The sequence below is a fragment of the Diabrotica virgifera genome, chromosome 8, assembly GCF_917563875.1.
Source record: "Diabrotica virgifera virgifera chromosome 8, PGI_DIABVI_V3a".
Lineage (NCBI taxonomy): Eukaryota > Metazoa > Arthropoda > Insecta > Coleoptera > Chrysomelidae > Diabrotica > Diabrotica virgifera.
This window is the reverse complement of record NC_065450.1, coordinates 217,646,497-217,667,505: the sequence shown is the minus strand read 5'-3', so window position 1 is coordinate 217,667,505 and position 21,009 is coordinate 217,646,497. Positions and strand designations below refer to the sequence as shown.

Genomic DNA, 21,009 nt, shown 5'->3' with positions numbered 1-21,009 from the left:
CAAAAAGTTACCTGTGGATGTCAAGTTTCTAAATAAACAAGTTTTTAAGTTATGAGCAAAAAACTAAGTTTGGCGTTTTGATTGTTTATTTAAAAAATGTTCCACTAAAAAATTGATGAATCCCAAGATGGTAGCCTTTTTGTAATATCTCCTACTACACATTTCAACTGTCAAACCTCGTCTTTTCAATTATGTCGAAAAACGGCTTATTTTTTACTAACTTGATTGGTCTATTAATTTAATTAAAAAAAATGACAAAACATAATTCTAAATATTGCAAAATTATTTTGCAAGAACATATGAATTAAAAAGGGGGGGGGGCTAACTTCGTCCCTAATTGTCCTAGGACAATTGGTTTTCTTCCTAAATGTGTATAAAAATTCACTCTTTCTAAATATGAAAAAATAATTTTTCTACAATGGTTAAAAAGTTATTCTAATTGTTTATAAGTAAGCAAAAAATCGACATGTTTTTGCAAAATAATTTTACACTATTTAAAATTACTTTTTGTCATTTTTTTTTTAATTAAGTTAATAGTATAAATGTTCTTCTTTCATAAACTGTCCGAAGTATTACTGTAACCTCATAATTTTCTGACTTTGTGCTGCAAAAAAAATGAATTTGGGATAAACAAATTAAATAACTTTTAAATAAACTATTTTACCAATTGCTTTGAAATGTAAAATATAATTTAAGCACAAGAAGTCTCAGCATTCCGTGTAATAATAAGGTTCTAACTTAATTTTTACATAAGTTATGAACATTTATAAAATCTCAAAATTTATGACTTATTTTGCAATTTTCTAAGCAACCAATAAGGATAGACATATTCAGCGAACGCCATTTATTAAAGTTTTTTATATGATTTCTTATTCTCAAATTTGTTTAGAATGCTTCACTTTTTATTAATAGACGAAAAACGCGAAAATTTACCGTTTTTTTTTTTATTTTCATATGTTTATAACTATGTACTTATATCATCAAAATCGGCTGCAGGAAACATATAGGTTATTAATATAGATGTCCATACTACTAAAAAAATTTGGTTTCGGCCTGAAGGGGATGTGTCACGAGAAAAATCTTATTTCTCTGGACTAAATTTTGAGAACCAACGCCGATTTTAATGAAAATTTTTGTTTAGTTCTGTCGACACTCTTCTTCAAAGTCTATTCTATGCCGAACTGCGCTTTTGCCCTGGGGGTGAAAACAACTCCATCTAGGGGATGAAAATTTTTTAATCAAAATAACCGTGGATATCGATAGAGTGACCCATTCTAAGTAAATTTTGTTCTATAAATTTTTTTTTGCAAAATTGACACTTTTGACTAAACAAAGTTATTTGCGATTGAAACTATGCATTTTTCATTGAAAAAGCTCACGTTTTATAACCGTTTTTCATGAATAACTTAAAAAAAATTAATTTTTTCAATTAATGTCAAAAAAATATAAAAATGTAATGTCAGTCAAGTTCAAGTAAAAGTTTTTTTAGATATTGTCCTGTAATTACGTTTGTAGAAAAATATTGTATGATATGCGTGTTAAAACGTACATTTTTAAGGCACTCATGTGAATTGCAGAACTCGCTATCGCTCATTCTGCAAACTTTCACATGCGTGCCTTAAACGTGTACTTTTAACACTTATATCATAAATACCTATTAAGGTGATACAGTAGCGATCAACAGGTAGCGAAAACGCGTTCCAAGATTGCGGCTGTAATTTTAAATATTTTTTCGAGATATTTGGCACACGTATTCGTAATATAATAAAGAATGGCGGTACAGAGCTCAATTTGAAAAATATATTAATATGTGGAAATTACTCTGTAATTAAATACAATATTAAAAAAACGAGCCTGTACCGCCATTAAGAAGAACAAAAAAAATCCACTTTCTTCAAATAAACTTTTTTATCCGATGCCTAGATTTTGTGTCATTTTGGAACTACTAATGAAATAAAAAATTTTAGTATGTAGTTCCAAAATGACACAAAAACTAGGCATAGGATAAAAAAGTTTATTTGAAGAAAGTTTATTTTTTTGTTCTTCTTAATGGCGGTACAGGCTCGTTTTTTAATATTGTATTTAATTACAGAGTGATTTCCACATATTAATATTTTTTTTCAAATTTGGCTCTGTACCGCCATTCTTTATTATATTACGAAAACGTGTGCCAAATATCTCGAAAAAATATTCAAAATTACAGCCGCAATCTTGGAACGCGTTTTCGCTACCTGTTGATCGCTACTGTTTTCTTTTAAAGAAAAAATCATTAAGAACAAAATTGTGGCTAATAAAAAAACAAAGAGATCCGCGTCAGAAAGACCCAGCTAAACCCAACAACGATTGAGTTATTGCTCTTTAAAGGATGGTTATTTTCGAAAAACCTCGAAATGGAGAACCGTCAATCTCAAATAACTCGAATGTGGTGCAATTTTTTGGGAAAACTTGAGAGACATTTTTTAAAGTTCATTAAAAAATCTTTTAAATAGGCTCTGACAAAAGTTTTTTGCATAAGAACTGACTGACTTATGACGAAAATAAAGTCGCTCGATGCTTTTTTCTTTATTATAAAGTATAAAAGTATGAAGTATAAAAATTAAACCCTTGTCGTTACAATCCTAATAGAAATTAATACCTTCCCACTAAAAATTAACTTTATTTAGGTATAATTGATACGATCCATGTGATTCGTCCGGTTTGGAATGCTTAGTTTAGAAAAAATAGTTGATTAAATCGAAAATGACATTATTATAATTTAAAAAAAGTGCATTTTTCTTAAATAAACCTAAAAATATTCATGATACAAAAACAAAAAAATCTTAATTTTTAGTTAAAGGAATTCTACAGTTAATATTTGAAACATTTTTTCATATTATGAATACTTTTAGATTTATTTAAGAACAATGCACTTTTTTTCAATTCTAAAAATGTCATTTTCAATTTAATCAACTATTTTTTCTAAACTAAGCATTCCAAACCGGTCAAATCACATGGATCGTATCAATTATACCTAAATAAAGTTAATTTCAAGTTCGAAGCGATTCATTTCTATTAGAATTGTAACGACGAGGGTTTACCCCTACGACTTTATTTTCGTCATAAATCAGTCAGTTCTTGTGCAACAAACTTTTGTCAGAGCTTATTTGAAATATTTTTTAATGAACTTTAAAAGATGTCTGTTAAGATTTTCCAAAAAATTGCACCACATTCGAGCCATTTGAGATTGAAGGTTCTCCATTTCGAGGTTCTTCGAAAATAACCATCATTTAATAGGCCAGGGTAATAAGACAAAAATATACCCTGTTCGTGACACTTCAGCAGCCAGGGTACTGAGGCGTTTTTTCGGCAGGTAATACCTATAGGAACAAATTATAACTATAGGCTATTGATTATGTATTTTAGAAAGGAACTAAAACGTTAACGGAGTTTTATTGTTTCGTATGGTCAATGGACCTCTAAATAATAAAAACCCGTGGAGTGCTACCATTTAAAGGGGTGCGTTTTTGAGAAAGGGGTGAATTAGTAGCTAGGCACAGGGCGAATTAGGGTGAGTTCTATGCACTTTTGGTACAAACATGTCTACAGGAAAATTGTTCCAGGTTAAATTTACTATCGAGACATCACATTTTTAAGTCAAAAATATTTTTTTTTACAAAAATATATTCGAAAGAAAAGCAAGAAAAAAACACAAATGATAGCAATTTTGTTTTTTGCCCCATAACTTTTTTCCACGGGGATGTGGGTATAGGCATTGCTTCATGGAAAAAAATATTCCATCCTTTCTTTTTAAAATGGCGTTTGGTAGAAATCTCTATGATTTATATTTTCCAAAATATGATTTTTCAAAGTTCGCCACTCATAGCGATTTTGGCCCATTTTGCTTGTTACTTCTCAAACATTGTTCTGTAACTTTTTTCTACGTAGCTTTAGTTATATGCATTGTTACATTTAATACGAAGAAAAGTTAATTGCCCTTAAAATGATCTCCTATAGAAGGCTGTATGGCTATTTTTAAGCAAGATATGGTTGTTCAAAGTTTTATACTTTTAATGATTTTTGATATATTTTACGATTATTTTTAAATTTCTTATCATAACGTTTTTTATGGTATATTTAGGTATATACATTGTACAATAAAAAAGAAAGCTTATTTTCTTTACTTTAAAATGGTGTATCGTAAAAAATTATAGGGCTATTTTTAAACAAGATAATGCTTTTTCAAAATGTGACATATACACATGCAAGAGGTCCTACTAAGTTGAAACCACATGGAAAACTTTTTTAATATTAACTTTATAAAAAAAATATTGTTTATAAAATGCTCTGCATAGGCTAAAACCTCAGATGCAATCATCAGATATAAAATTGTTTCAATAAAATACGAGGTATATTAAAAAATATGAATTTCGCTCAAGAGTAAAGTACTTTTATATTTCACAATATCGAAAAGTGTTATTAGGAAAAGTTATTTGGAATTAAAAATTATGTTATAATATGCAATTATATTCTTCTAATTGAAAAAAATAAAAAAAATTTAAAATTTTTCTCTAATTACGGTTACCCTTGGATATCCTACGAAGATCTTGTTTAGAATAGTCCTAGAATTTTTTGCAATACACCATTTTAAAGTAAAGAAAACAAGCTTTACAATGTACATACCTAAATTTACAAGGAAAATATTCACAATGAGAAATTTAAAAAACAATCATTAAAAATATCAAAAATTATTAAAAGTATAAAACCTTGAAAAAGCATAGCTTGCTTATAAAGAGTCGTGTAACCTTATACAATAGACCATTTTAAAGGTAATTGACTTCTCTTACTACTAAGTGTACCATTGCATATACCTAGAAATGCGTAGAAAAAAGTTACAGAGCAATGTTTCCGAAATAATGGGGAAAATGTCCCAAAAATGATGTGAGCGGCGAACTTTGAAAAATCCTATATCAGAAACTATAAATCCCAGAGACTTTTACCAAACTTTATTTTAAAGAGAAAGAATAGAAGTTATTTTTCACTACAGCAATGCCTATACCTATATCCCTGTGGAAAAAAGTTATGGGGCAAAAAACAAAATTGTCGTCTTTCGTATTTTTTCCTTGCTTTTCTTTTGAATATATTTTTGTAAAATAAAATAATTTTGACTTTAAGAGGTGATGTTTCGATAGTAAATTTAATCTGGAACAATTTTTCTGTAGACATATTTGTACCAAAATTGCATAGAACTTACCCTAATGCACCCTGTGCCTAGGGACTAATTCACCCCTTTCTCAAAAACGCACCCATTTAAATGGTAGCACTCAGCGGTTTTTTCAAATTTAGAGATCCATTGACCATATGAAATAATAAAATCCCGTTAACGTTGTAGTTCCTTTTAGCTCTCTTATTTTGAACATTATCAATAGCCTATATTTCCTGCGTAGGATCTGGCGGCCATTTTTATTTATAAACAATTAAATGTAAAAAAATGGCATTTTTCACTTTTTTTTCAAATCAATGGAAAACAGGGAAACTTATGGTTTTTTTAGTACAAATATCTTCGAGATTATGGAAAATGCTTTAAAATGGCGTATTACAAAGTATGATATACTCATTTATTGTTAATATAATTGCGAAAAAAGGTCGGAATTTCAAAAAAAATTATTTTCGCAATAACTGTTGTAAAAATTAGTGTACAGCTTTAACATTTTTGTCAAATAAGGGTTCTTTGGTGCTTAATATGTGATAAAAATTTCAAAGCGATTCATTAAATTGTTTAAATTTTATTCAAATTGTTTATCCCAGAGAGCATTTTTTTGCAATAACATAAGTCAGAAAAAAATGACAGAACCATTCCACAGGTGTCAAATGAAAGAGCATGAGCTACATTTTCAACATGGTTTAAAAAAGTGAATAAAAAATGCATTTATTAGTAATAAATAATTATGCAAAAGTATCTTCAATTTTTCTTTATAAACTTTTTGAATAACTTTTTCCAAAAAAATTAACTTTTTTACCCTGTTTTAAGTGCACAACTACCAAGTAATGTTATCTACATCATAGTTGATAAAAAATTGTAATAAATATGTATAATTTCTTATATAATAAAATAAAAAGTTTATAAGGAAAGATTTACGATACTTTTGCATAATTATTTATTACTAATAAATGCATTTTTTATTCACTTTTTTTAAACCAAGTTGAAAATATAGCTCATGCTCTTTCATTTGACGCCTGTGGAATGGTTCTAACGTCATTTTCTTCTGACTTATGTTATTGCAAAAAAAATGCTCTCTGGGATAAATAATTTGAATAAAATTTAAACAATTGAATGAATCGCTTTGAATTTTTTATCACATATTAAGCACCAAAGAACCCTTATTTGACAAAAATGTTAAAGCTGTACACTAATTTTTACAACAGTTATTGCGAAAATATTTTTTTTTGCAATTCCGACCTTTTTTCGCAATTATATTAACAATAAATGAGTATATCATACTTTGTAATACGTCATTTTAAAGCATTTTCCATAATCTCGAAGATATTTGTACTAAAAAAACCATAAGTTTCCCTGTTTTCCATTGATTTGAAAAAAAAAAGTGAAAAATGCCATTTTTTTACATTTAATTGTTTATAAATAAAAATGGCCGCCAGATCCTACGCAGGAAATAGTTACAATTTGCTCTTATAGGTATTACCTGTCGAAAAAACGCTTCAGTACCCTGGCTGTTCAAGTGTCATGGAAAAAACCTTATTACCCTGGACTATAAAGAGCAATACCTCAGTCGTTATTGGGCCTGCATAGGTCTTTCAGACGCGAATCTCTTTGTTTTCTCATTGACTACAATTTTGTACTTAATGATTTTTTCTATAAAATTAAATTTTTTTAAGTTATTCATGAAAAACGGTAAGACGTGAGTTTTTTCAATGAAAAATGCATAGTTTCAATCGCAAATAACTTGGAACGTGTCAATTTTCCATAAAAATTTTATAGAACAAAATTTACTCAGAATTTGTCACTCTATCGATTTCCATAGATATTTTGATTAAAATATTTTCATCCCCTAGGGTTGTTTTCACCCCCAGGGCAAAAACGCAGTTCGGCATAGGGTAGATTTTGACATAGGTTATAATTACTACCTAAATCCAAATTTTCAAGGAAATCGACCTTGGTTCTCAAAATTCCACGAGAAAATGGCTGTTGATTGGACTATAGTAAACTAAGCACAAACTGAAACTCGTTACACGTCATAGCCAATTTGTTGTCATATTTTATTAACTTGCAAAGTAATACGGCAATAAATTTAATTTATGTATTTCTCATAGTTTCAAAAATTATGCATCACCCATAATGAACTTACAGCCCGGTAGGTAGTGTCAAATTTAACCGGAGCATTTTAGCATGGCTCTTTTCTTTTTATTTAGTTAGGTGGTCAAAAGCTTATTAACAAATGATGTGTCAGCTGGCCCAAAACCGGGGATTTTAGGCAAGAAAAGGTAAAATGTGCAACTTGATGGAAAAACGCTACAACTTTATGTCAAATATTTATCTGCGGGACATATGTGTACAATAGCCAAGAATACCTAGCTAATGGCTTTCACCCAGACGACTCGGGTTCAAATCCTGGCCCTGAAAATCTTTTTTGTTTTTAAAATTGACATTTTGATTTGAAAAATAAATATTTTTTGATAATACAACGTTTTTATTATTTATACGACTCAATATAAAAAAGTCTGTAGGTATGTCTTTTATAGAATTGGAATCGTAAACTATGCATTTGATCATATATGATATCATAATATTATTATGATTGATCTCCTTAATAAATAAAGTTGTTGTACATAATCCCCTAAAGCTTCCTTAGTTAGTACGACCAATCTAAGTGAAACAGGGGGTTGCTGCCCCCTCCCCCCCCCCCCCCCCCCCGACGTTCTTTTTTATTTTTTTTTAACCTTAATTTTTCACTTTTCTATCACCAACCCCTTATTAATCTAAATATTTCCTTGTTCTCTACAATATATAAAAATTAATGTTTGTCTGTATGCCCCTTATCGAATCATAAACTATGCATTTGATCATAATTATGATGACCTCAAGCAAAGTTGTTGTACATGAAACCGGGAAGGTTTCTGAGTTAACTCGACCAATCTAAGTAATCATTATTTACGCAGACACCACAAAAACAATATTGTTTGTTAGAAAAAAGCATATGCAATATTTTTGAGTAGTTTTTGGCTTTCTGGTAATTTTTAGGTACCTATTTAACTTTTTAAACATTATTCTTTAGTTCTAAGGCGGTACGAAGTTTGCCGGGTCAGGTAGTTAATAATAAAAAAATATTATTGAACTATGTAGTTTGGCAAAGACTAAAAAGTATAAATCATTAATTTATGAATTTTAGATTGTAAGAAAAAAGCGTCAGCTGAATATATGTATATGATCAAATGCAAAGTTTACGATTCTATAAAAGACATACAGACTTTTTTATATTGTGTCCTATAAATAATAAAAACGTGGTATTATCAAAAAATAATTATTTTTCAAATCAAAAAGTCAATTTTAAAAACAAAAAAGATTTTCAGGGTCAGGATTTGAACCCAAGTCGTCTGGGTGAAAGCCAGTAGCTAGGTATTCTTGGCTATTATACACGTAAGTCACAGAGATAAATATTTGACATATAAGTTGTAGCGGTTTTCCATCAAGTTTCACATTTTACCTTTTCTTGCCTAAAATCCCCGGTTTTGGCCAGCTGACACATCATTTGTTAAGGGGGGGGGGGGTATGGTTTGAAATATTTAATATTTTTATTATTTCAAATAAAAATGCATACTTTCAAGAATACCCTCTGAAAATTTCAAAATAATCGGAGTAAAATTACCAGAGATACAGCGTGTTGAATATCTCTACCTTCGATTCGCTTTGCCGCGACTTCGCGCCAGCACGCTTGAGCGTAGTGAGAAACGTTAAACAACTGTTCGCCTTCTCTTTTGTAGATTACTCCTCGATTCAAAAAACATATTCCAATGTGCATCACTTTACGATTTGGCAGACAAATAAGAACATGAAGATGCAGTTGTCAAAACTTTAAACGCATTTTTCTCAAAACTGCTTTTTCAAATGCGGTGGACATTGTAACTGAAAAACTACTCGGCCGATCTACCTGATATTTTGCACAGATTTTCTTGAGACATTTCATGAGGTAACAACGTCGAGATATTTTTCTTTTTTTGCTTATTTTTTGTTGAACAATAATAAATCTGTTGATTTTCACAAAATTTTTACCAAAAATTTCATTTTTTTTTTTATTTCTGAGTGATGCCAAAAATTCAAAAATCATTAAAAATAAAAAACTCGCCGTTGTGACCTTGTGAAACTCATAAGCTAATTAAATCTTTTTGAATTTTTTGTTTCGTATGATCTAGTGACGAGTTCTGATGTCCACCGCAAAATCCATTTTTTTGTGAGCTGCCTGTCAAAATTTGTCACCAATGGATTATTTTTCAATATTTTGGAGTGAATTTTTTTTCTAAATATTCTTCGAATTGTACTTAATATGTTTATTTAATTTAAAAATAAAATAATTGTACCATAGCTTCGAAAAAAATTCACAAAAATGTGCTTGATATGTTGATTTGAAACCATACCCCCCCCCCCCCCTTAATAAGCTTTGGAACACCTAACTAAATAAAAAGAAAACAGCCATGCTAAAATGCTCCGGTTAAATTTGACACTACCTCCCGGGCTATTACAATTGCCTGTAGAAAAGAATGGGACAATATGCCCAAAGTGCTCAAAAACGCATCCGTTTAAATGCTAGCACTCCGCGGTTTTTTCATATTTGGGGATCCATTGACCATATGAAACAATAAAACACCTTTAACGTTGTAGTTCCTTTCTAAACTACATAATCAATAGCCTAATACTATAATAACAAAGGTAAGATACTAACATTTTCTATGACCTCGAAAAACTTTTAATAACTTAAAAAATTTGCCTAATAAACTTATCAACAAATTATCTATTACATCGGGCCAATTAGTGGGACCATTGTTGACCATTTCCTAATATTTTAAACGGTATAACTGATTAATTTAATTAGATTTGCTAATGAAGTGCTAGCATTCCAGAACTGAACTACGGACTGTCTAGGTCGTCGATATATTGCAAAGAAAATTGCACAATGATTTTGCAACACACCATACAGTGCCAGACAAAATTACGGAATAAATTGATTTTAGAATTCTTCTTCTTCTTCTAGTGTAGACTCTACTAATGAAGGTTGGCTATATAGTCCAGAGTAATAAGGATTTTCTCGAGACACTCAAAGATCCAGGTAGCTGACTACTTTTTTAGTTATTGGAGACCTATAGGAAGAAAACCTACCTGTTTCCTGTCTAGAGCTCGCGTCCGTTTTTTAATTATTAACAATTTAGTGTAAAAATCGCGATTTTTTCGATTTTTTGCACACCATTCAAAAGCTAAATAGTTGACATAAAATTACAAAATTCAGTTTTTTAGAACATTGAAAAACCCGAAAAAAGTCCCGATTTTTGAAAGTTAAAAAGTTAATTTGTTGCTACTCAAACTGCAAAATAAGTAAAATCATTATTTGTTAATAACTTTTACTAAACCTACCTTAGAACTTTAGTGTTTCTCCCAAAGTTGGGTATTAGCGTACTTAACAAACCTTCAAAATTTGAGACCGATCCATTAATTAGTTTAAGAGTTATTCTATTTGTTTATCCCAGAGACCTTTATTTTGCAATAAGACAAAACATAAAATAATGAAAATAGGGCAATTCTGAGTATGCCAAATGAAAGTAGAAGAGTGATGGTATCAAAATGTATTAAAAAAAGATAAAAAAAAATAAGTAATATAGTTAAAAATCCTAATGCCAAATTTTTGAAATTTTGTGGTTTATAAACATTTAGAATAACTTTAAAAATGTTTTCCGTAGAAACAATCTTTTTATATATTGGAAAAAATAGTATTTTAACACGAATTTTCAAATAAAAAAATTTAGTCTGGGTTCATTTGAGACAAAGTTAACCATATGTTTTTTTTTAATTCACAGCTAATGTGTTTATAATAATTAAGGAATCTCATTAATGCCATTTCAAAGAATGGGATTTGTATTTTTTCTTAAAAAATTTGCACAAACATTGTACCTTCACAGCACCCCCTACGATTTTTCAAAAATGTAGTTTAGACGATTACTAGGGGGAGCCTACAAATCCACCGAGAAAATACCAAAAAAGCAATTTCAAACGAATATAATTTTCTGTATCTCCGGATAAACTCAATGGATTTTGATCTTTCTTTTTTTAATTTGTATGTAATTTCTACGTTACAAATATGCAATTTGTTCATAAATTTATTAATTAATAAACAGTCTTATTTGTTTAAACAATTCTTGAAGACATATTTTTTTACAAAAATCTATTTTTTAATCATAGTATCATTAATGATCATAGAAAAAGTTAAAGTACACTTTAATAAATAAATGATTTTTATTACAGTATGATTAAAATCATGGATTTTTGAGAAAAATTTTTCAAAAATTGTTTAAACAAATTAGACTGTTTATTAATTAACAAATGTCTAGACAAATTGCATATTTGTAATGTACAGAAAAATTACATAGAAATTAAAAAAAGAACGATCAAAATATATTCAGTAGATCCCGAGATATAGAAAATGATAGTAGTGTTAAGTTGCATTTTTTAGTTTTTGAACTCGTGCATTTGTCGGCTCCCAGCTCCCCCTTCACTTACCACGACTAGTCACCAATTGAACTACATTTTTAAAAATTCGTGTAAAATACCAACATTTCTAATATGTAAACTGATTTCTTGTACGGACAATATTTTTAAAGTTATTCTAAATGTTTATAAACTACAAAATTTCACAAATTTGGCATTAGGATTTTTGACTATATTAGACAATTTTTTTATATTTTTTTAGTATATTTTGATAGCATCAGTTTTCTACTTTTATTTGGCATACGCAGAATTGACCTATCTTCATTATTTTATGTTATTTCAAAATAAAGGTCTCTGGAATAAACAATTAGAATAACTCTTAAACTAATTAATGGATCGGTCTCAAATTTTGAGGGTTTGTTAAGTACCCCAATACCCAACTTTGGCTGAAACACTAAAGTTCTAAGGTAGTTTTAGTAAAAGTTATTAACAAATAACGATTTTCACTTATTTTTTTCACTTTTAACTTTCAAAAATCGGCATTTTGAAGGTTTTTTAATGTTCTAAAAAATTTAATTTTGTAATTTTATGTCAACTATTTAGCTTTTGAATGGGGTGCAAAAAATCGAAAAAATCGCGATTTTTGCACTAAATTGTTAATAATTAAAAAACGGACGCGAACCTGTTTCCGAGCAGGAAACAGGTAGGTTTTCATCTTATAGGTCTACAATAACTAAAAAAGGGATTTAGCAGGTTTTGATCAATGAACTGTCAACACCGATGGAATGGGCAAGAAGTGAATTTAATGACGCCAGGATGAGATAGCGCTAGTCAGGGAAGGAGGGAAGATAATGGCCATCTTTCCTAAACAAAAAATGTATAGTGGTAGTCAGCGTTGCCAGCTTGGGGTATTTTTCCATAATTTTGGAGTAATTTGAAAGCGTCTAGAGGAATTTTTCTAAGCAGAAATGGGAATTTTTTTTATTTTCTTGGTCTACTTCGTCTTATAAATTTATATACGCGTTTTTCAAGTTCTGCTCTTTTACACTGTTCCAAGATGCTTCATCAGCTACCGAAACGGTAATAATGATAAAATACCATAAACGATACATTTTTCATTTGTTTACTATACTATGATTACTGCACATCTGGCAATCCTTAACAAAATTTGTTTTGAGCAAGGTATATCTACTAGCCCGGGAGCTAGTGTCAAATTTGACCGGAGCATTTCAGCATGGCTGGTTTCTTTTTATTTAGGTAGGTGTTCCAAAGCTCATTAACAAATGATGTGTCAGCTGGCCCAAAACAGGGGATTTTAGACAAGAAAAGGTAAAATATGAAAGTTGATGGACAAACGCTACAACTTAAATGTTAAATATTTATATACGTTACTCAGAACATTTGATAGTCTTGCTTACTTGGCTCCTACCTTTGACTCAGGAGATCCGGGTTAAAATCCTGGCGCGGAAAATTCTTTTTGTTTTTTTAAATTGACATTTTATTTTGAAAAATAATTGTTTTTATGATACCACGTTTTTATTATTTATACGAGACAATATAAAAAAATCTGAATGTCTTTTATAGAATCGCAAACTATGCATTTTTGGTCATAATATTATGATTAATCTCAATAAGCAAATTTGTTGTACATGAACCCCTGAAGGTTCCTGAGTTGGTAAGACCAACAATCTAAGTGAAAAGGGAGACATTATTTGTTATTTTTTTTGGATAAACTGTTTTTTCTTAATTTTATATGTTGTAGAACCGAAAGATACAAGCATAAATTTTCACTTTTCTCTCACCAACCCCCATTTTTTAATAGCAATCTAAATATTTCCCTATTCTCTATAATATATAAAAATGAATGTTTGTCTGTACCTATGTCCCTTATAGAATCGTAAACTATGCATTTGGTAGAAAAAAGTATAGGTACGCAATATTTTTTAGTATTTTTTGGCTTTCTGGTAATTTTTAGGTATTAAACTTTCAAACATTATTTAGTTTTAAGGCGGTACGAAGTTTGCCGGGTCAGCTAGTTAATGATTTATTTGGCAATTTTCTAAGTAACCAATAAGGATAGACATATTCAGCGAACGCCATATTGAAGTTTTTTATACGGTTTATGAGTTTATTACTCTCAAATTTGTTTAAAATGCCCAATCTTTTAGTAAGACGAAAAAAGCGAAAATTTACCGTTTTTTGATCTTCATTTGTTTATAACTATGTATATCATCAAAATCGGCTGCAGGAAACATATAGGTTATTATTATAGATGACCATATTACTCGAAAAATTTGGTTTCAGCCTGGAGGGGGATGTGTCACCAACACGATATTTTTTTTCCTTATTTCTCTGAACTAAGTAGCCCAGTAAATGAACGGCATGAATTGCATGAAAATTTGGATTTAGGTTCTACTTACCCTCCACTTCAAAGTTGAAATTGTGCCGTTGGTTGCTTTTACTTGGAGGGGTGACAGTCACCCCTTCTCGGGGGTAAAAAACCATAGGTTCAAGATAAGACCCGAAATGAATAAATTTACTGATTTTAAGCATTTTTTGTTCTATAGAGTTTTTACGTCCGTCAATACTTTTCGAGTTATTTGCGATTGAAAATGTTTATTTTTCGACAAAAAAACTACGTTTTCAGACGGTTTTTCGCAAATAACTCAAAAAGTAAATAACTGATCGAAAAAATTATTCTTAGCAAAAGTGTAGCTTATAAAAAACCGAAAAAAATGGTGTATCAGTAAAGTCTATCAATCGAGTAAAAACAAAGTTGTAGCTCATGAAAAATACGTTCTTATTCGTCTAACTCCAAATCGAATATTTCAAGGTGAAATCACCGAAAAATTAAGCACTTTTCGGGAAAAACCCTTAAAAACTTTTTTAAAGTGTTTATTAAAAGCTTTATTTTAATTGTTCATAAAAGTTCCTAGCATTAAAAATAAGCGAGTTACGCTCAAAATAAAGTTGGCCTCTTTTTTTTTTGGTAAAAAAATCATGAAAATCTCCCCGCGTTTAACTCCCCAAATGAAATTAATCGCTACCTCTTTACAAACAATTTACTTGCTTATCTATATTTTATATGATCTGTCAGTCTCGCCGGTTTAAAGTGCTTATTTTTGAAAGGGTTATAGTTGAAAAAGCTTGAACGGGTCACTATCCACGAGTGTATGCAAATTTTGAACAGCCATATCTTAACCAATTTTTGTCTCACGGAAAACAAAATGAAACTAGCATATTTATAATAGCAAAACCTACATTTTTTTACTCTTTAAGATTTTTCTTATCGCTAATACTTTTTAAGTTATTTTGAAAAAAGGAAATTTTTCAAAAATTTTTAGAATTTTTGTTTTTTACTATAAAACCATATTTTTTCAAAAATAAGCACTTTAAACCAATCAAACTTACAGATCGTATAGACAATACACATACAGTTAAAATAAAGGGTAAAGCGGTAACGATTAATTTTATTTAGGGTGCTAAATAGAAGGAGGTTTTCACGATTTTTTTTACTAAAAAAGGCGCCAACTTTTTTTTCAGTGAAACTCGCTTATTTTTGATGATAAAATTTTTTGTAAAAAACCAATATAAAGCTTTTTTAGATGCTTTAAAAATATAAATAAGCTTTTCCCGAAAAGTGCTTAATTTTTCGGTCATTTCGCGTTGAATTATTCGATTTGGAATTAGACGAATAAAAACGTATTTTCATGAGCTACAACTTTGCTTTTACTCAATTTATAGACCTTACTGATACACCATTTTTTCGTTTTTTTTTATAAGCTACACTTTTGCTAAGAATATTTTTTTCGATAAAATATTTACTTTTTGAGTTATTGGCGAAAAACTGTCTGAAAACGTAGTTTTTTTGTCGAAAAATCAATATTTTCAATCGCGAATAACTCAAAAAGTATTAACTTACGTAAAAAATTTTATAGAACGAAAGTTGCATATAATCTGTCAATTTATCCATTTCCGGGCTTATTTTAAACACGCGTTTTTCACCCCTCGAGAAGGGGTGACTGTCACCCCCCAAGTAAAAGCAACCAATGGGACAAATTCAACTTTGAAGTGGAGGGTAAGTAGAACCTAAATCTAAATTTTCATGCAATTCGGAGTTGCCCCTGAAAATTACACTCCAAAACGGTCATTTATTGGGTTAAGTAGAATATACAGTTCTATGTACAGCTGGTTCCTAAAAAACTGATACGACTCTTAGTAAGATTTAATCATTTTGAGCAGTGTATGATTGGTCTGACATTATATTATATTTATTATGACAGATAAATAATAAAATAAACAAACAAACAGCCATTTTTTGAGGTTGAAGTTATCTGACAAATTTTAAGATTTGGCAGTGACAGTGACTGTATGTAAATAATAAGTATTTATCCTTCAAAATATAATAAATTAAATATAACTAAACTCATATTCATTATATCACACCTCATCAAAAGCTTTTTACAAGAACATAGTCATCGATTTTGATATGGCTTAGAGCCAGACTACATCAAGATCGCCTATAAATCGTATTGGTAATTGCCTTGCAGAGAGACCAAAAACAAAAAGAAGAAGAAAAAGAAAGTACACTGCTCAATTTTCTACAAAATACGCTATAAGAGTCGTATCAGTTTTTTTGGAACCAGCTGTACATTCGCAAATTTAATTAACCATGACCCCTTAAAATCAACCATAAGTCCCGCCCCCCCCCCTTAAAAAATCCCCCAACCATTTCTGCTTATAAAAATTCCCTCAGACGCTTTCAAATTACTCCAAAATTGTGGGAAAATTACCCAAATCTGGCAACCCTGGTTGAGATCATGACGTGTAACCAGTTTCTATTTACGCTTAGTATATTATATAAAAAACATAAAAAGCATTAAAGATCGATTAAGATATGATACACGACTTAAAATCATTTTAATTTTTTTTAACAATAAAATTATAAATTTAATTTGATTTAAGTCACATTTCATAATTTTTTATAATCGAAATTGAAATGTTTCTTCTTAATTAACGATGAAATATTAGTAACTCTATTCTGCAACGAACTAAATGGCAGGGATGCAATCGTTGCAATCCGTGACTGCACGCTGGGGTTTGTCCTGGTTGGGTCAGAGAGAGCAGCATATGTGCCTCTTGATGAGAAACTAATAAGTTTCGAAACCGGTAGAGGTGCTTGCTGCACTCTCTGATTGAACTAGAATACAGTGTGTCAATTTTAAAACTTACAATTTGTATATCTCACGAACAAAAGCTGAAAACGAAAAATGCTTGAAACCGTTTCTAGGATAGTAAGGGGGAACTAAAATGACATGAAAGAGAACTCACCCCCATCAACCCCCTAGGCCCCATCCACCACAACCAAAAAAGTTTAAATTGCAAACCCCTACTTGTGATACATCATTGAAAAGGCTAGAAAAAATGCTATCCAATGGTATAAATAATAATTATACATGGTGAAGCAATAATTGTGAAACTTTGGCTTAAATGAAAAATTTAATGGGGTTTTGTTGAACTGCAAATTTGATAAAAATGTCAATTAAGTAAATGTGCAAAGTGGGTTCCGTTGTTTTGTAAACAATAATACAGTATATTTTCAAATTCTGCACGAAATTTGGCAAATGTTTTTGTAGTAATAAGGCGACATGCTTGAATAATTAAGTTAAGTTTTATAAACAACTGATTTAAGGCAAAAATAGCAAATTAAGTTTTAATTCAACAAAAAAAAGTTCGAGCGGACATTTACCATTTAAAATAATAGTCCGGGAGATAGCATTACAAATACAAAAGTCATAGTAAGCCAGCTGATATTAACACCATGTATAATTATTATTTATACCATTGGATAGTACTTTTTATAGTAGGATAGTATATTACTTTTTTCTATGGCGTTACCTTAAATCAGTTGTTTATAAAACTCAACTTGCATCACTTGGGGAATTGCGAGAAAGAATTACTCAAGCATGTCGCCCTATTACTAGAACATTTGCTAAAGTTCGTGCAGAATTTGAAAATAGACTATATTATTGTTTACAAAACAACGGAACCCACTTTGCACATTTACAATGACATTTTTATCAAATTTGCAGTTCAACAAAACCTCATTAAATTTTTCATTTAAGCCAAAGTTTCACAATTATTGCTTCACCCTGTATAATTATTATTTATACCATTAGATAGCATTTTTTATAGCCTTTTCAATGATGTATCACAAGTAGGGGTTTGCAATTTAAACTTTTTTGGCTTATGGGTGGGGCCTAGGGGGTTGATGGGGGTGAGTTCTCTTTCATGTCGTTTTAGTTCCCCCTTACTATCCTAGAAACGGTTTCAAGCAATTTTTGATATCAGCTTTTGTTCGTGAGATATAGCCATTGTAAGTTTTTAAATTGATACACTGTATAATGCGGCTGTAGTTTCGTGTTGCAACGAAATTGAAAATGTTTATTCATTTTTGATAGTTAAATTTACTTACCCCGTTCATACTGAATCCCTGGTTTTAATTAAAAGAAACATTTCAATCATACATAGAAGAAACAGCTTCTTCATATCTATTGTATACAAAATTAGGTAGCGATAAGTCCCTCTCGGAATCTTCAAGCGGTTCAAAAACGTCTGTGATAGATACCATCAGTGGTCCCACCCATAAATTTGTGATAACGAAAACCAAAACCGTCAAAGAAACCAAAAATGAAGAGAAGCAATCCAAAAACGAGAAAGACACTAGGCCGGACAAGAAATCGGAAAAGAAAGAACTATCGGAAGCCGCGAAGATCTTCGCCAGAAACAAAGAGTATCGCATGGCCAACACAGTATTAGGAGTGCCCTCCAAAGACGCCATCAGACCTTCGATGAAGTCTCTCTTCAGGTCGCCCTTGCAAAGTCCTCACTACGATGCCAAGTTCTTTGATTCGTCGCTGGTTTCGATGAAGAGCCTGAACTCGAGCAGTTCCACCGTAGATTATGTCGGTAGTTCGGAAGATATTTGGGTCAAAAGGCCTGCCAGTGAAATTAAAAAGGTATGTATGGATTTTTTTAACCATTTTTTTACGTTGGCCACCGTTTGGTCCTTCGAGCCGGATTATTGATGCGGTTATAGTGAAGTATTTTGAGAATTTCACTTAAACTTTACTAAAAACAAATTATATTAACTTAAATGAAATTAAATGTTTATTCATCGAAGCGGTATTTTTTCATGTCGATGTGCCTGTACATAATTTAATAATCATTTTGGCTTAGTCCAAGAATTTTGTCATAATCAATCCAGAACGAGGATTTGGGAATAGATAGTTGGCAGTGATTATTATAAAAAAAAGGTTCTAAAGTAAACCCATTTTGCAAAAATGGTGACTTCATATATTGAAAGAAAAATACAATTAAATTAAAATAAAAAATACTAGATTTATTACTAATTATGTACTATACTAAATTAAAATAAATAAATTGAAATTTATTTGTTATACCGGGTCAAACACTTGATAAAATGGAAATTCAACTGTGCTAATAGGACTGAAATATTGCTTTAACCCGGGAACAGTGGCGCTATCTTCTGTCACGTAAGCAGTCGTGCGTTAGATTTTATCTAACAATACGAATTTAAAACAAATTTTTATTTTATAATATTTTTATTTACCTTTTTTTATTTACTTGTTATGTTAAAAATATATATTTCTAACAAGTTTAAAGCTAATTGGTTCTTACCAAAGCCATAAATTCCACACAAAAATATAAAAAAAAATACGTAGGCATTACTACAATCTTCCTCGAGGCACTTACGAGTGGAAAGTTATGTTGCAAAATTGTTCAAAGTTATCACGGAAAAGGATAAAATGTTAGATATTTTCTAACTGCGCGACTGATCCCGGGTTTTTTACTGAACATCCGTCAGTCAAGGAATATCTGCATATAACTGGACTGTATCAGGAGGCTTAACCCTTTCAGCTCCGGTGACGCATACGCGCGTTCAAATGTAACAAAAATACAGGTCATAAATTAAATCACATATTCTGGGACCAAAAATAGTTCGAATGAACCTAACTTACCTTAGTACAAATATGCACATAAAAAAAGCTATAGCCCTTTGAAGTTACAAAATAAAAATCGATTTTTTCGAATATATCGAAAACTATTAGAGATTTTTTTATTGAAAATGGATAATGTGGCATTCTTATGGCAGGAGCATCTTAAAGAAAAATTATAGTGAAATTTGTGCTTCCCATAAAAATTTTATGGGGGTTTTGTTCCCTTAAACCCCCCCAAACTTTTCTGTACGTTCCAATTAAATTATTATTGTGGTACCATTAGTTAAATTCAATATTTTTAAAACTTTTTGGCTCTTAGTATTTTTTCGATAAGGCATTTTTTATCGAGTTGTGGCTTCTTTTTTAATATGTTTACATAAAAATCTTATGGGGGTTTTGTTCCTATTAACCCCCCAAATGTTTGTGTACCCTTCAATTAAACTATGACTGCGATACCATTTGTTAAACAAAATGTTTTTAAAACTTTTTTGCCTCTTTGTATTTTTTTTAGGCAACTTTTATCGAGATATGGCTTCTTTTTTAATACGGTTCAAAATATACCTAAAAATGTAAATCATACATAAATTTTCATATTATTACCAAGTCTCCATAATCGTACTTAACCATATACAAATATGTGGTGGATTTGAGAAATATTCAAAATATCTCGATAAAAACTGAATTTTCGAAAAAGTACTAAGAGCCAAAAAAGTTTTAAAAATATTGTGTTTAAGTAACGGTACTACAATAATAATTTAATTGGAACGTACACAAAAGTTTGGGGGGGTTTAAAGGAACTAAACCCCCATAAAATTTTTATAGGGTGTCCAAATTTCACTATAATTTTTTGTTAAGATGCTACTGTCATAAGAATGCCATATGTCCATTTTCAATAAAAAATCTTTAATAGTTTTCGATATATTCGAAAAAATCGATTTTCATTTTGTAACTTCAAAGGGTTGTAACTTTTTTTATATGCACATTTGTACTAAGGTAAGTTAGGTTTAATCAAACTATTTTTGGTCCCAGAATATGCGATTAAATTTATGACCTGTATTTTCGTTACACCCTGTATATTAGTGTCATGGACGTGTAAGCGCGTCTATGATACGTAAGTATTCAAACTAAATTATTTCTGCCGTCACAGGAGCTGAGATTAGAAATATTAAAATGGAGCTGAAAGGGTTAAGCTGCAGCCTCTGCAGGAAGGAACTTGCTACAGTCAGTCATAGTTTACAGTTTACACCACTACGAGGTACTAGATATAGGATTCCAGCATACTGGAATAGCAGTATGGTCCAAACC

The 21,009-nt window shown here is 30.4% G+C and overlaps 1 protein-coding gene across 2 annotated transcripts in view; it reads left to right on the top strand.

Moving 5' to 3' along the window:
- Nucleotides 1-21,009, top strand: part of LOC114327576 (5'-AMP-activated protein kinase subunit gamma-2) — a 537,287-nt gene that overhangs the window by 135,054 nt on the left and 381,224 nt on the right. Inside the window, exon 3 of one of the 2 annotated variants that reach the window (XM_050657994.1) lies at nt 18,254-18,702. The exons of the other annotated variant lie outside the window; for it this stretch is intronic. Coding sequence (XP_050513951.1) covers nt 18,254-18,702 — 449 coding nt within the window. The remainder of the gene's footprint in view (nt 1-18,253; nt 18,703-21,009) is intronic. 2 annotated transcript variants of the gene reach the window in all.